Source organism: Anolis carolinensis, chromosome 1 (genome assembly GCF_035594765.1).
Source record: "Anolis carolinensis isolate JA03-04 chromosome 1, rAnoCar3.1.pri, whole genome shotgun sequence".
NCBI lineage: Eukaryota > Metazoa > Chordata > Lepidosauria > Squamata > Dactyloidae > Anolis > Anolis carolinensis.
The window spans coordinates 175,156,747-175,170,950 of record NC_085841.1 but is presented as its reverse complement, the minus strand read 5'-3'; the positions used below and the strand labels follow the sequence as shown (position 1 = coordinate 175,170,950).

General features: G+C 40.6%; 1 protein-coding gene across 3 annotated transcripts in view; it reads left to right on the top strand.

The window, feature by feature from the left end:
• Positions 1–2,309: 2,309 nt before the first annotated feature.
• Positions 2,310–14,204, top strand: part of col6a2 (collagen type VI alpha 2 chain) — a 64,636-nt gene continuing 52,741 nt past the window's right edge. Inside the window, exons 1-2 of one of the 3 annotated variants that reach the window (XM_008114549.3) lie at positions 2,310–2,501; positions 10,024–10,148. In XM_008114549.3, the coding sequence (XP_008112756.2) occupies positions 10,046–10,148 (103 nt within the window). In that variant the 5' untranslated portion in view covers positions 2,310–2,501; positions 10,024–10,045. The remainder of the gene's footprint in view (positions 2,502–10,023; positions 10,149–14,204) is intronic. The other 2 variants (XM_062959525.1, XM_003215203.4) reach the window with 2 other exon arrangements.

Here is a 14,204-nt window from a genome sequence, read left to right as displayed (position 1 = left end):
TGGATTTGAACCAGCAACCTTCAGGTCAGCAACACAAGCTTCAAGTCATCAATCCTGCCAGCACAAGGGTTTAACCCACTGCCAAATGGGTTGCCTGTCAAATGGAGAGCTTGGTTAATGCATGATGAATGAATGGGTGATTGTTGTTAGATTTTCCTTTCTATTTATATACCCTAAAATTGCTCACTTGGAGGGCTTGGGATCAATGAACTCAAATGAACCACTATTAAGTCTTCTCCTCCACCCTGGAATTGTGTTCCCCTTCTATGAATTCTCAAAGCCAACAATTATGTCTGAAACAGGATTTTTAAGAATTCGTGGTGTATTTTCATTGCTAGGCAGGGCTGCCACATTTCCAGGTGGGGCGTCAAAGAAACGAGTGGAAAACTTGTGAGTCCCTCATAAATGAAACGTCTATAATCCTGTTGCCAAGAAATGCCTCTGACTATTTTACTGCATATGACCTGTCGGTTTGGAAATATTTCACTTTGGGAACATAGGAAATTGCCATATACTGAGTTGGAACTTCAGCCCAGCTAGCGCCCCATGTCTATACTGCCTGGCAGAAGGTCTCTAGCGCAGGGGTCCTCAAACTTTTTCAGCCGTAGAGCTCTTTTTAAAGCAAAACTTTTTCGTAGAGCCCCAAAATGTTATTATATTATATTATATTTAACGTATATATATTAGGTATAGGCAAACTTTTTGACCAACATTAATTTAATAGGATTTCAGTGTTAAGGGGCCATCCAATCCAACCCCCTTCTGCCATGCAGGAAAAGCACAATCAAAGCACCCTCAACAGATGGCCATCCAGCCTTTGTAATAATACAAATAGGAGAAGCCCTGTGGGCCATTAGTTGAATTCAAGGGCTCTGTAGAGCACACTTTGAGAACCACTGTTCTAGCATTACCGAAAACATACCCAACGGTTGAAAAAGCAGGACCCATGTGGACAACATCAGAGTGTGGTCATGATAGTAAAAGCTCAGGGCCAGCACCTCTTCTCCTTTCTTCAGCATCTCAGGGCAAAAGCAGTGCCTTAGTTGTGTTTATGTCTGCTTGTTGTTGTTTATTTGTTCAGCCACTTCCAACTCTTCGTGACCTCATGGACCAGCGCACGCCAGAGCTCCCTGTTGGCCATGGCCACCCCCAGCTCCTTCAAGATCAAGCCAGCCCCTTCAAGGATTCCATGCATCCATCTTGCCCTTGGTCAGCCCCTCTTCCTTTTTCCTTCCTTTCCCCCCACTTGAACTGCTAGGTTGGCAGAAGTTGGGGCTAACAGCGGGAGCTCACCTGGATTTGAACTGCCAACTTTTGGGTCAGCAAGTTCAGCAGCTCAGTGGTTTAACCTGCTGCGCCATCAGGGGCTCCATATATATATATATATATATATATACACAGTAGAGTCTCACTTATCCAACATTCACTTATCCAACGTTCTGGATTATCCAATGAATTTTTGTAGTCAATGTTTTCAATACATTGTGGTATTTTGGTGCTAAATTCGTAAATAGTAATTACTACGTAGCATTACTGCGTATTGAACTACTTTTTCTGTCAAATTTGTTGTATAACATGATGTTTTGGTGCTTAATTTGTAAAATCATAACCTAATTTGATGTTTAATAGGCTTCTCCTTAATCTCTCCTTATTATCCAACATATTCGCTTATCCAACGTTCTGCCGGCCCGTTTATGTTGGATAAGTGAGACTCTACTGTATATATATAAGTTTTGCATAGTATCTGAATTATATGGCAATGTTGGTCGTTCCTTCCATCTCCAGATTATCTGCTTTGAATTGAATTATATGCCAGTGTAGACTCAATTAATCCAGTTCAAAGCAGAAAATCTGGATTGTATATGGCAGTGTCGATGGGATCTAAGTCTGCAAGAATCCTTATTTGGAGGCGAGGACCTTTAGCAATAAGATACTCTGGAAGAAAACTACAGAAGGAGAGAATTGTGCTGAAATCAGAGGCTTCCTCTTTGAACAGTCCTAACCGGTCAGTTCAGAAAGGAAATTCAACTTAGTAGCAGGCAGGCTTCGGCTAATGTAAGCAGCGCGGCCTTGCTTGTCACAGAGTTCCGCTCCTGATCCCTTTCCAAGGGGTGCCTTTTCCCATCTTGGCTGCAAACCCAGGTTGCAACGTCCTCCCTCCTTCCCTCCCTCCACCGCCCAGCTTCAATCGGATTCGGGGGAAAGTCTGGCCGGGACCTGGGCGCCCCACCTTCGCCAGTTTGGTGGTCCCACAGCGACACCGCGCGGCCCGCACAGGAGCTGCATCCCGGCTGAAAACTCGCCTGGGAAGGAGGGGAATTATAAAGTAGGCAGTAGCTTTTCCTGCCAGAGAAGTTGCGGAGCCCTGCAGCTGGAGGAGCCTCTGCCACACCCGAGTGGGTCCTTCTCCTCCCTCCAAAATCGAGGGAAAGGCAGCAGTGTCCCGCTTGAAACCCAAAGAATCCCCTCCAAGAAGCCTGGATGACCTCCTTGATCGACAGGTAAGGGACTCTGTTCACCCAGCCCTTCCTTCTCTTGCTTGGACTTTCTGTACTATTGGGACATGCATTGGCTTTTGGGGCATCCACTGTATATGGACAGCATATAGTGCAGTTTTATTGAGCTTCATTATGTGATACTGCAATTTCAAACTGCAGTGTAGGTGGGATCCAGGGATGGACTTGTAGCCACTTTGTCAAGAGATGTTTCTAAGGAGAGGTTAGCATCTTGCGTCCTTGCTACTTCTGAGCTCTGGTGTGAAATGCTCTTGTAATTCAGGCCACAGATAGAGATGGACTTTACTTCCATTGCTACCTCTTTGACTAGCAACACAGGTTGCCTCTGAACCATTCTTAGCAGTATGTTGTCGAAGGCTTTCGTGGCCAGGATCATAGGGTTGTTGTATGTTTTCCAGGCTGTATGGCCATGTTCCAGAAGCATTCTCTCCTGACGTTTCGCCCACATATGTAGCAGGCATCCTCAGAGGTAGTGAGGTGCCTCACTACCTCTGAGGATACCTGCCATAGATGTGGGTGATACGTCAGGAGAGAATACTTCTGGAACATGGCCATATAGCCCGGAAAACATACAACAACCCATTCTCAGCAGTTTTTCTCATATGGTTGAACTGGATGAGTGTCTACACCAGGCATGGGCAAACTTGGGCCCTCCAGGTGTTTTGGACTTCAACTCCCACAGTTCCTGACAGCCGGTAGGCTGTCAGGAATTGTGGGAGTTGAAGTCCAAAACACCTGGAGGGCCCAAGTTTGCCCATGCCTGCTCTAGAGGAAATATCACTTTCAACAGACCACCTACAGCCCAGCTAGTAGCATTCGTTTTTGTGAAAGTTTGAGGGTGGAATGAGATGCTTGCAAGGGAACTGGAGTCGATGTGGCCAGAAAACATCCACTGCTCATATATATTATCCTCTCTCTAATATTGTTATCCTAACATTGGAGTTTTTCCCCCCAGGAGTCTTTCACTGCTGTCGATTTTTAGTTTCCTCTAAACTAAAGCATGTCTGAATAGCATACGATGATTTCCCAGAAGTGGATTGCATGTTTCCAGCAATTCACTAATCAGGGATAATGTGTTCTCCAGTGTTATGGCGTGAAAAAAGGTCAGACAGAAGACCCATTGCAAGAATTCTGGTGCCATGCCTGGTTTTGTTCCTCTTCGGCCCCAACTACACTGCCATATAAAATCCAGATTGTCTGCTTTGAACTGAATTTTATGGCAGTGTAGACTCATATAATCCAGTTCAGTTATCTGATTTGGTAATCTGAATTATATGGCAGTGTAGATGGGGCCTTTGTTGCAAAATGAAACTACAGTGGGCCCTTGGTATCTGCTGGACTTGGTTCAGGACCAAATATATTATGGTGTTGTAAATGGCATCCCTCATACAAAATGGCAAAATCAAGGTTGGTTGTTGGAGTATTAAAAAATATTTTGAAGATGTGGATGGTTGAATGCATGGATACAGAGGGCCCACTCGACTTGACACCTCTCTTTACAGTTCTGTTGCCCAGTGGGGTGTGTGTGCATACTATGGCCCCTCCTACACTGCCATATAAAATCCAGTTTACCTGCTTTGAACTGGATTATATGGCAGCATAGACTCAGATCATGCGTTTAAAGCAAATCATGGGGATTATCTGCTTTGATAATCTGGATCAGGGGTCCTCAAACTTTTGAAGCAGAGGGCCAGTCCACAATCCTCCAGACGGTTGAGGGGCCAAATTATCATTTGGAAAAAAAATATGAACAAATGCCTATGCACACTGTACATGTCTTATTTGTAGTGCAAAATAGCAACAACAACAATGAAAGAACAATACAATATTTAAAAATGAAAAATTTTTTAACTTACATAATCCTATCAGGATTTCAGTGGAAAGTGTCCAAAGTCTAAAATTAATTATATATTTCCTGCATATATTTACTACATTTATATCCCACCCTTCTCACCCTGAAGGGGACTCAGAGCATGTACATACAATATATTATATTATTAGCATAGCACAATATTAGCATTATATATTACTATATTGAACTATACCACTATACTGTAATATTATATGTAATATATAACATATAATTAATATTATTACATGGTATTACTATTAGTATTATATTGTATAACATAATATTACTATCAATATTATATGTATATACAATATATTATATTATTAAAACTGATATAAGAATATTATATTATAAAACTGCGGGCGGGGGGCAGGTAAATGACCTTGGAGGGCCGCATCCGGCCCCCGGGCCTTAGTTTGGGGACCCCTGATCTGGATTAAATGGCAGTGTAGAAGGGGCCTAAGACACCAAAATCTGTGGATGTTCAAGCTCCGTTGTACACAGAGGCAAATTGAAATGCCATTCGTTGTATAAAATGCTAAAATCAAGTTTTGCCTTTTGGAATTTTTTTCTTAATATTTTCAAGCCACTACTGGTTGAATCCATGGATACAGAATTTGTGGATACAAAAGGCCCCATTTACCGTGACATAGATTTGGAGTATGAACAGTGTGATTTTTCCAGAAAGATATTAATTTTTCTTTTTCCTTTCCTTGATTTGGTGTTTGCAATTCGAAAACCCCCAGACATTAGTGGATACATTATTAACTACATCTGAGGAATCGTAAAGCCCCAGTAAAAAGTTGCATCAGACTTTTAATAAAAGCAACATGTAATATGCTTTTGGGCAGCATTCAGACAAATAGGATTTGGGGGAACATATATTGGGGAAGTTGGAAAGAGACTTTGAATTTGTATATGCAATGTCAGGGAAATCAAGAAAAAGTCAGCACCAAATCTTGGCAGGAACACTAAGGCTGGATCTACACTGCCATATAATCCAGTTCAAAGCAGATAATCTGGATTTTATATGGCAGTGTAGATGGGGTCTTGCATGTAGGATCTCCATTTTAGGCATTCATTGCAATTCATTATTTTATTTTATTTTTAATGTTTTTGCTATTTAGAAATGTCTACAAGAGCATTACATTTGCCTGTCAGCGGTCTGTTTGGTCACCTATGTTTTAAGGCCTCCACTTCTCTGAAGTCTTGCCAGTGCTCCTCAGATAGAGTAATATAAACATAAGAAATTCATTTGAGTGAAAATTGTTTCCATAGTGCACACGCAATGCAGTTTAGGGGATACTGGCCTAATAAGGTTGAAAAGACCATAAGGAAGGCTGAGTGAAGGAAGATAGACTCTTTTGAACTGTGGTGTTGGAGGAAAGTTCTGAGAGTGCCTTGGACCGCAAGAAGATCAAACCAGTCCATCCTCTAGGAAATAATGCTTGGCTGCTCACTGGAGAGAAGGATATTAGAGGCAAAGATGAAGTACTTTGGCCACATAATGAGAAGACAGGAAAGCTTGGAGAAGAGATTGATGCTGGGGAAAATGGAAGGGAAAGGGAAGAGGGGCCGACCAAGGGCAAGTTGGATGGATGGTATCCTTGAAGGGACTGGCTTGACCTTGAAGGAGCTGGGGGTGGCCACAGCCGACAGGGAGCTCTGGCATGGGCTGGTCCATGAGGTCACGAAGAATTGGAAGCAACTGAACGAATAAACAATAACTAGGTTGAAAAGATGTCAGGAACTTAACCCAGGTCTGCAAATGTGAATGCTGGGGCCCCATCTACACTGCCATATAAAATACAGATTATCTCCTTTGAACTGGATTATATGGCAGTGTAGACTCATATAATTCATTTCAAATAAGATAATGTGGATTATTTACTTTGATAATCAGCCTTTCGCAGGGCATGTAAGACACACCTGTTTTGGCAGGCTTTTGATTTCTGTTATTGATGTTTTTAAAAGATGCTTTTGGGATGTTTTTAAGATGTTTTTAAGATGTTTTTAAATTGTTAGATTTTAGCCTGTTCTTGTAAGCCGCCCCGAGCCCTAGGGGAGTGGCGGCATATAAATTTGAATAATAAATAAATAAATAAATAAATAAATAATCTGGATTATATGGCAGTGTATATACAGCATGGAAACTGGAGGAACTTGGGCAAGACACATGTTGGCCAAATCTAAATGGCAGTAGCAAGTGAGGAGCAATGGACGGAGTACACCAGAACCTTGTCCTTTGTAGGGACAACTTGTTGTTTGCAAAGTCCCAGGTTTCAATGAAAGTAAAGGCCCACTGATCAGTTCCAACCAAAGGATTTACAGGATGGTGAGCAGAACCCAATCATGTTTTCTGACAGGGATTGGGGAAACATATTTCTGGACTGTAGCACCCATAACACGACGAGCAAAGGCTCAAGAGACAAAGAAGGGGAGAAGGTAGTGAGGAAAAGGCCATCCCAGAAGGAGAGGAGATGCAGTACATTCCTGGCCAAGAGACTGATCCAAAATGTATTCCCTCATTCTTCCAGGCAACTGGAATCATTCCCGTTTCCTTGTTTCTCTTGAATTTTAGACAGCAAGCATGAGGAGAGGGACGTAGTTTGCAAGCTGCTTTTGGCTGAAGAAGTTTGACTGGAAAATTGCTTTGAACCAATCAACAGCACGTAGCAATAAATTAACACTATGTAACATGATTTTTGTTCATGTGTTATAAATGTCATTTCCTAATTGGTTCTATCATAAAAACATGGAAAAAGTTTATTAAACTGCAAAAACTTTGTTTTTGCGGGACATCCTGCAGTACATTTTGCTATAGTTTTTCAGTGAACGTCTCATCGAGTCTCAACCAATTCAACATAATTTGTGGCAGCCACAAAAATGAGGTTTCTGGAATATATCAACTACTTTCAAAGTAAGTACCATACACTTAAACAGGAAATAATACCTTCAAACCAGGAACAGAACATTTTTCAAATTTTATTTCATAGAATAATTGGCAGTGCCTTAAAAGCATTCCTTTTTTCAGCAGGTTTAGTGGTCCTTAAGCATGCTTCCCTTTGCTGGTTTCTACTAATTAGGTTTCCTTCTGAAAAGTGCCTTTTAAAGAAACCTTAACCAGTTTTTAAACAATCTATTGAGGAATTGTTTGTTATAAGAAGGATCTGATAAGAATGGATCAAATGTTTGAATTAGACATGGATACTTTCCACTGCAAGCTCACTGGTAGGCCCTGCAGCAAGTCACAGGGGTTAACACAAGGGGGACAAAGGCTTCTTCTACACTGCCCTATATCCCAGGATATGATCCCAGATTATCTGGCAGTGTAGACTCATATAATCCAGTTCAAAACAGATTGGGATCAATATAGGACAATGTAGAAGGGGCCCAAGTGAAGAGCTGCCTGTGTCACACTACATGTGTGAATGTTCCCCCATAGGTCTTTACACTGTCCAATCTAGAACAGGAGCTTTTTAAAAACAGAGTTAGAGAGAAAACTACTTAAACAATGAAACGTATCTAAAATGGCACAGCCATCCAAACAGGATTACCATATCTAGTAACCGGGTCACAGTCTCTGTTTTTGTGAAAAGATGAGAGGAACATTGCCATGAACCTTACATCTGAAAAAGTGATGTAGTAGTAGTAATAATAATAATAATAATAATAATAATAATAATAATAATAATAATAACAACAACATTGCCATGTACCTTACATCTGAAAAAGCTATACTAGTATTATAGCCTTCAGCATTGCTATAAGAGACATATCTTCTCATTGCCTTGTCACTCAGACAACACGAATGCAACCAGAAGCATTGATCTTTTTCCCTGACTGTTCATAACAGTCTTATTCTGGAAAATTTAACTTTCCTGAGCATATTGCAACTAGTTATGCCGTTTGAGGGGAAAATGGTTCTGCTGTCATCCCTGACAAGAAGCAGATGCATAATCCTGTCTTCTTGGGTCTTTCCCAGCCAAACTAGCAAAATCCCTGACAGAAGAAAAGGTGTCAGAGATCACATGTGCAAAGAAATCACTCTAGCATATGGCTAAAATGGATAAGCACTATTTATTGGCACAATATAACAATGAAAGAATTAGAGAGTAGTGAATGTGCCAACCCTTGGGCATTCTTTCCCTTAACTACCAATGTCGATATAGTACAACCTCTCTATATCCATGGAAGACACATTCTGAGGCATGCGCTATAGAAACCAGAAACTGAATAAAAGTAAGTCCTATATTTTGGCTATATTTGGGCTGGAGTCATCCCATAAAATCACACTGGAGGACCTGTAGTGGCACACAAACACTTCTGAGAGGGAATGTTTTTAGGAATGTGATTAAGTGAAACCGTGGATATTGAATCTGTGGATATGAGGGTTTTATTGCATTACAGTTTCTTCACAGTGTGGGATAATGAGGAGAAGAACACAAGCGTAGACAGATTCACTCATATCTGACTAATCTCATTAAATATGGGTGGGTTCCCATACACAACCATCATTTTGCTTCCCTTACCAATACTTGGGCAGCTTGATCCAGTATGGCGGTGGTTGTCAACCTGGGGTCCCCAGATATTTTAGCCTTCAACTCCCCAAAATCCTAACAGCTGGTAAACTGGCTGGGATTTCTGGGAGTTGTAGGCCAAAACACCTGGGGACTCACTGGTTGAGAACCACTACAGTATGGCCAACGGATTCTGTGACCTAACTTGATGCGAAAACAATCTGGACATCCAAGAATGAATCTTGCAAATTCTTGATATAAATACAGCCAAGAAGAGCTCACCTTTTTTTGAAAAAAAAAATCATTTTCTATACTTGATATAACAATAATAATAATAATAATAATAATAATAATAATAATAATAATAATAATAAATCTTTATACCCCGCTTTTCTCCCTAAATGGGACCCAAAGCAGCTCACAACATTTTAAAAACAATACAAATCAGCCATACATAAACAATTTAACACATTCTCTTTTGTGGCTGTTATCAAATGCTTTCAAATAAACTCCAGTTTATGGTAACTATTGTAGGTTTTTGTTGTCAAGATTTGTTCAGAGGGGTTTTGTCTTGTCTTTCTCTGAGAAAAAAGGGTGCATCTACACTGTAGAATCAATGCAGTTTGACATCAGTTGAACTGCTGTGTCTCAATGCTCTGGAACAGGCATCCTCAAACTCCAGCCCTCCAGCTGTTTTGGCCTCCAATTCCCAGAAGCCCTAGCCAACTTATTCAATGGAGAGCTGGAGTTTGAGAATGCCTGTTCTGGAATAATGGGAGTTGTAGTTTTACAAGATCTGTAGCCTTTTATGCCAAAGAGTTCAGGTGCCTCACCAAAACGATGACTCCTAGGATTCTATAGCATTAAGCCATGGCAGTTAAGAGGTGCCAAACTACATTCATTCTAATGTGGATGCACCGTGAAAGAGTATAACTTGCCCAAGGTCACCCATGGTTGAGCTGTCATTCAAACCTTAGTTTTCCAGCGTCCAAGATCAATATTCATGGGATTAAAATTTTCTAACCTGACATTAAAGTCAGTCATCCAGACTAACCACAAAAATTGCTGAGAGTACAATAAAAATTATTGAAATATTACACAGTTTGTGATTTTTATATTGATTCTCTTTTCACAGGACTTAAAGCCCGATTGCTGAGATGTTCTCAGAAGCCCTTTTAGCTGTTCTGCTCTCCGCAACTCTAATTCCCCTACATGCTCAAAATGATGATGATGTGATTCTCGGGGCATCTTCCTGTGCAGGTAAAAACACAGTTAAAAAGCTTACCTTGCTTCAGTGTCTTTCCTTCACCTTTTCTCCGCTTACATTTAATAGAAATTCTGAGTTGCCTACAATTGCAAGACAGCAATGATCCTCATACAAACCAATAACCTTTTTCTTTTACTTTTTAGGAAGCCATAATCAATGTGTTTCTCAAAAGCTGGACAAAATAACATTTTGCTTTTTATTAGCTACCAGATTTGGTATTGTGTGGGTTACTTAATTTGTGTGGGGAACAAATTAACACATAAAAATTGGGTTTCTAAGAAATATGTTAGCTGTAATCACATGGATAAGCTTAGCTGTGTTGTGTTAGCCCTATAGTTGCAGGTAGCTCAGGCTTCTTTCGTCCCTTAATCTTTATAAATTCAAATGTTCACCTTTAATTCCTACCAGATATGTCACATTACAAGTGGATTGGTTAAATCAAGGAACCAATAGCCCTGAGTTTGCAAAAGATAAGCAAGGCTATTGATGACCAATTATCTTGGTGGTCTCTCATTCAGATGGTTGCCATAGACCAGTGTTGGCTAGATGAAAAATAACAACATTTAGATGACTGTCAGCTTGAGTTTTCAGGCAAAATCGAAACCCCATGAAAAAAATGCCTTATTGTGTGATAGTAGTGAAGACAGTGAATTGCTGAATCTGTGGCATGTAAATTAATTGTGTTGACTACCTGGCACAAAAATAGTAGTTCAGACTGACTATCTGCATATATTACCTGTCAATAAGGTAGTGGAAAATCAGGGTTGTGCAGTTTTTTGAGCTGCAACTCTTGAGTTACAGCTCTGGTGATCAGGGCTCCATTCCCCTCTCGGAATCTCAGTCCAAGTAAATCCCAAAGTAGGGTCACCTTAAGTAAGAAACAATTTGAAAGCACACAACAACAATGTCATAGAGGCCTCATCCACCCAGTATTTGCTACTTATGTCCTTTGTCACTTAAATACTTTGCCATTTTGTTTACTCTGGATAGATTCTTTTGGAACATTTAATAAGTCAAATTTTGACATTAAAAGTGTAGAAATACATGTTGACAGTAGAGTATGTTTCTGGCATTGGCAATGTGGCAGCACTTTATGACCCAGCCTAGCCACCATGTTCTTTCTCCCCGTTTCTTTAAAAGCATCTAAATTGACTATTTACTATTTATTTTTTACAGTATTTATATTCCGCCCTTCTCACCCCGAAGGGGATTAAGGGCAAATCACAATGCACATATACATAGCAAACATTCAATGCCATTAGACATATGACATATATAGACAGACACAGATGCAATTTAACATTCCAGCTTCTGGCTTCATGAGGGGATGCTCAATTCCGGCCACAGAGAGAGCTGCCGCTTCACTGTCCACTTGTGACACCGAGTCCTTGATGGAGTACTTCCTCATTCTTCCGCTTGCTGATGGAGGTTTTATAGTCTCATAGATTAGTTAAATTAGCCTCCCCGCATAAAGTGGTACCTAAATTTCCTACTCGACAGATGCAACTGCCTTTCGGGATGCATAGGTCAACAGCAAGCTAGACTATTAATGGTCGGGAGCTTACTCCAACCCGGGCTGACTTTGAACTCATGACCTCCAGGTCAGTAGTGATTTATTGCAGCTGGCTGCTAACCAGCTTCACCACAGCCCAGACCATCTAGACTATGAGTCTAGAGCCCTACATATCCTGAAGGCATCATTTCCTGTCTGATCTAAAACTAAGCAGGATCAGGCCTTGTACTATTTGGAAGAGAGACTTCCAAGTAGAACCTAGTACTCTTAACTACATTCAAAAGAAGACACAAAACAACAACAATCCAGAAAAAAGACTTTGGAGTCATGGAAGAGCAATTAATTAAAAAAAAATTAATGTTGGCTGCCTCAGCAATAGTGAAAGGAACACTTTCTATGCTATGGAAGACAAAATATAAATGAATGTAAAGAGGAAAAAAGATGAGATAGGAAGAGGAGGAGGAGCAAATTGTCAACATTTTTGTTTTGCTTTGTTGAATACAATTTCACAAAAAGTTCCAAATTCCACTGGAAGGCCTTGAGATTAACAACAGCAAAGCATAAAAGAAAGTGGAAATGACAGACTTGCTCACTCCTGATTTTTATTACAGTATAACCTTTATTATCCCCTTCATGAAGATGTGTGTGGAACGCTGTGTTCAATTCTGGTTGTTGTTAAGTGCCTTCTAGCCGTTTAGCCCATTTTAAAAGGGAAATGGTAAAGGTTGAAAATGAAATATTCTGGGGACACCTTTACAAAGAAAGGCTGGAGCATTTTCAGATGCTTAGTGTACGGGGAAATTTCTGTGTAAAGCAGGGAAGAGGAGAAATATTTATTGCATTATTTATTTGAAATATTTTTTCTGCCCTCTCTAACTCAGGGTCAATCAGTAAAAATATTGGGCAGCAATTTCAGGAGACAAAAGAAGATCCTTTTTCTGGCACTCTATAATTTAACTATGGTTCTGTTTGCTGTTGCTGCTGCAGTGTTTGGTGCTAGTTCAGAAAGGTTATAGATAGCCAGTGGCTCAGAAAGGGGGAAAGTGAGGCACTTGGTCCCTCACTGCTACCCAAGACCTGTCACTAAATGAAGGAGAGCCTCTACTGTGGGTCACATTGCAGTATCTGGCTGAGGATTTTGGGAAAGAGTGTGTTTGAACCAATAGACCTTTGGTCACATCCAGCAAAATTATTCTTCTGTCCCTCTTCAAAGGCAATCTGGACAGCAGCCTCGTTGATGCAGCTCAGCAGGTCTTAATCTGACAAATGTTGGAATGGAATCCCATCATGTTGTCTTAAGTTCTTTTCTGGACATTTATACAAGATAATCCAGGTCCCTATGCACACAGATAAATGAGGGACATTTATCCAACAACCTTTTTGTTGATAGTTACCCTGTCATGAGCATCTGCTTAACATGTGCAGACAGTAGGAATGGTACCAATCCATAAGTGACCGGGAGGTAGGAGGCATGCATAGTATCCTCGTGCAGTTGTTATGTCTGAGATTACGGGCTATGCAAGAGACTACTGCCCTTATCAAGTCAGTTTTCTTGTAGCTCAGACTATACTTTTAACTGTCTAAGAAAGTTGTCCCCAGAGGTGAAGTTGAGTATTGTGAACAAGTAAGCCACTTCGCCTATATGTGGTCTAACAGCTTCTCTCTGATCTCAAGGAGCTGGGAAGGAGACCTCCATTTTATGCTTGGTAGAACATAAGAAATACAGGACAGAAGATATAAGTTTTAAGCATCGTGGGTTTTTTTTCCCTTTTATATCTGATACCTGTTTAAGAATCATATCTGAATATTTTGTTCAATAATTCCCTAAGAGTTGTCCATGATACTGTGTATAAGTGAAAACCGTTCATGGTCACAACGTATCTCTGGAGAGATTGGCCATCCCAGATACAAGTAGACACCAATATTTGGTTCTAACCAGATGTAGGAATCAATATTATAATACCACTAGCTGTGCCTGGCCACGCGTTGCTGTGGCATTGTCTGATGGTGTTGGTGAGAAATTGTTGAGGTAGGGGTGGTATTGAACGTCTGTTGTATCGTTGTCTTTATGTTTAGTATGCACACTGAAGTGGATTATATGGCAGTGTGGAGTCAAGATAATCCAGTTCAAAGCAGATAAGATTCTAAATGGGTTATATAGCTGTTTGGAAGGGCCTTGAGTCTACACTGCCATATAATCCAGTTAAAATCTGATAATCTGTGGAAGAGGCCTAAGTGAGGCCTAACTGTGCCTGTCCCCTAGGTTGAGTAGGTTGCTAGGAGACCAAGTGGGTGGAGCTTAGCCTTCTAACTGGCAGCAATTGGATAAAAACTATTATTCCCCTCCCTCTAATTAGGACTTTATTTTTCTTTTCTTTTTGTTGTATCAACCTAGAGGCATGGATGAGGGGTTGTGCTGTCAATTTTTGAGGTTGTGGGGTGTTTACTTTTGTTGTTTTGTCCGCTGCTATGATGCCATCACTCTTTTATATATATAGATTTCAGTGTTCATAGTACTTCACACGGTTTATCACCT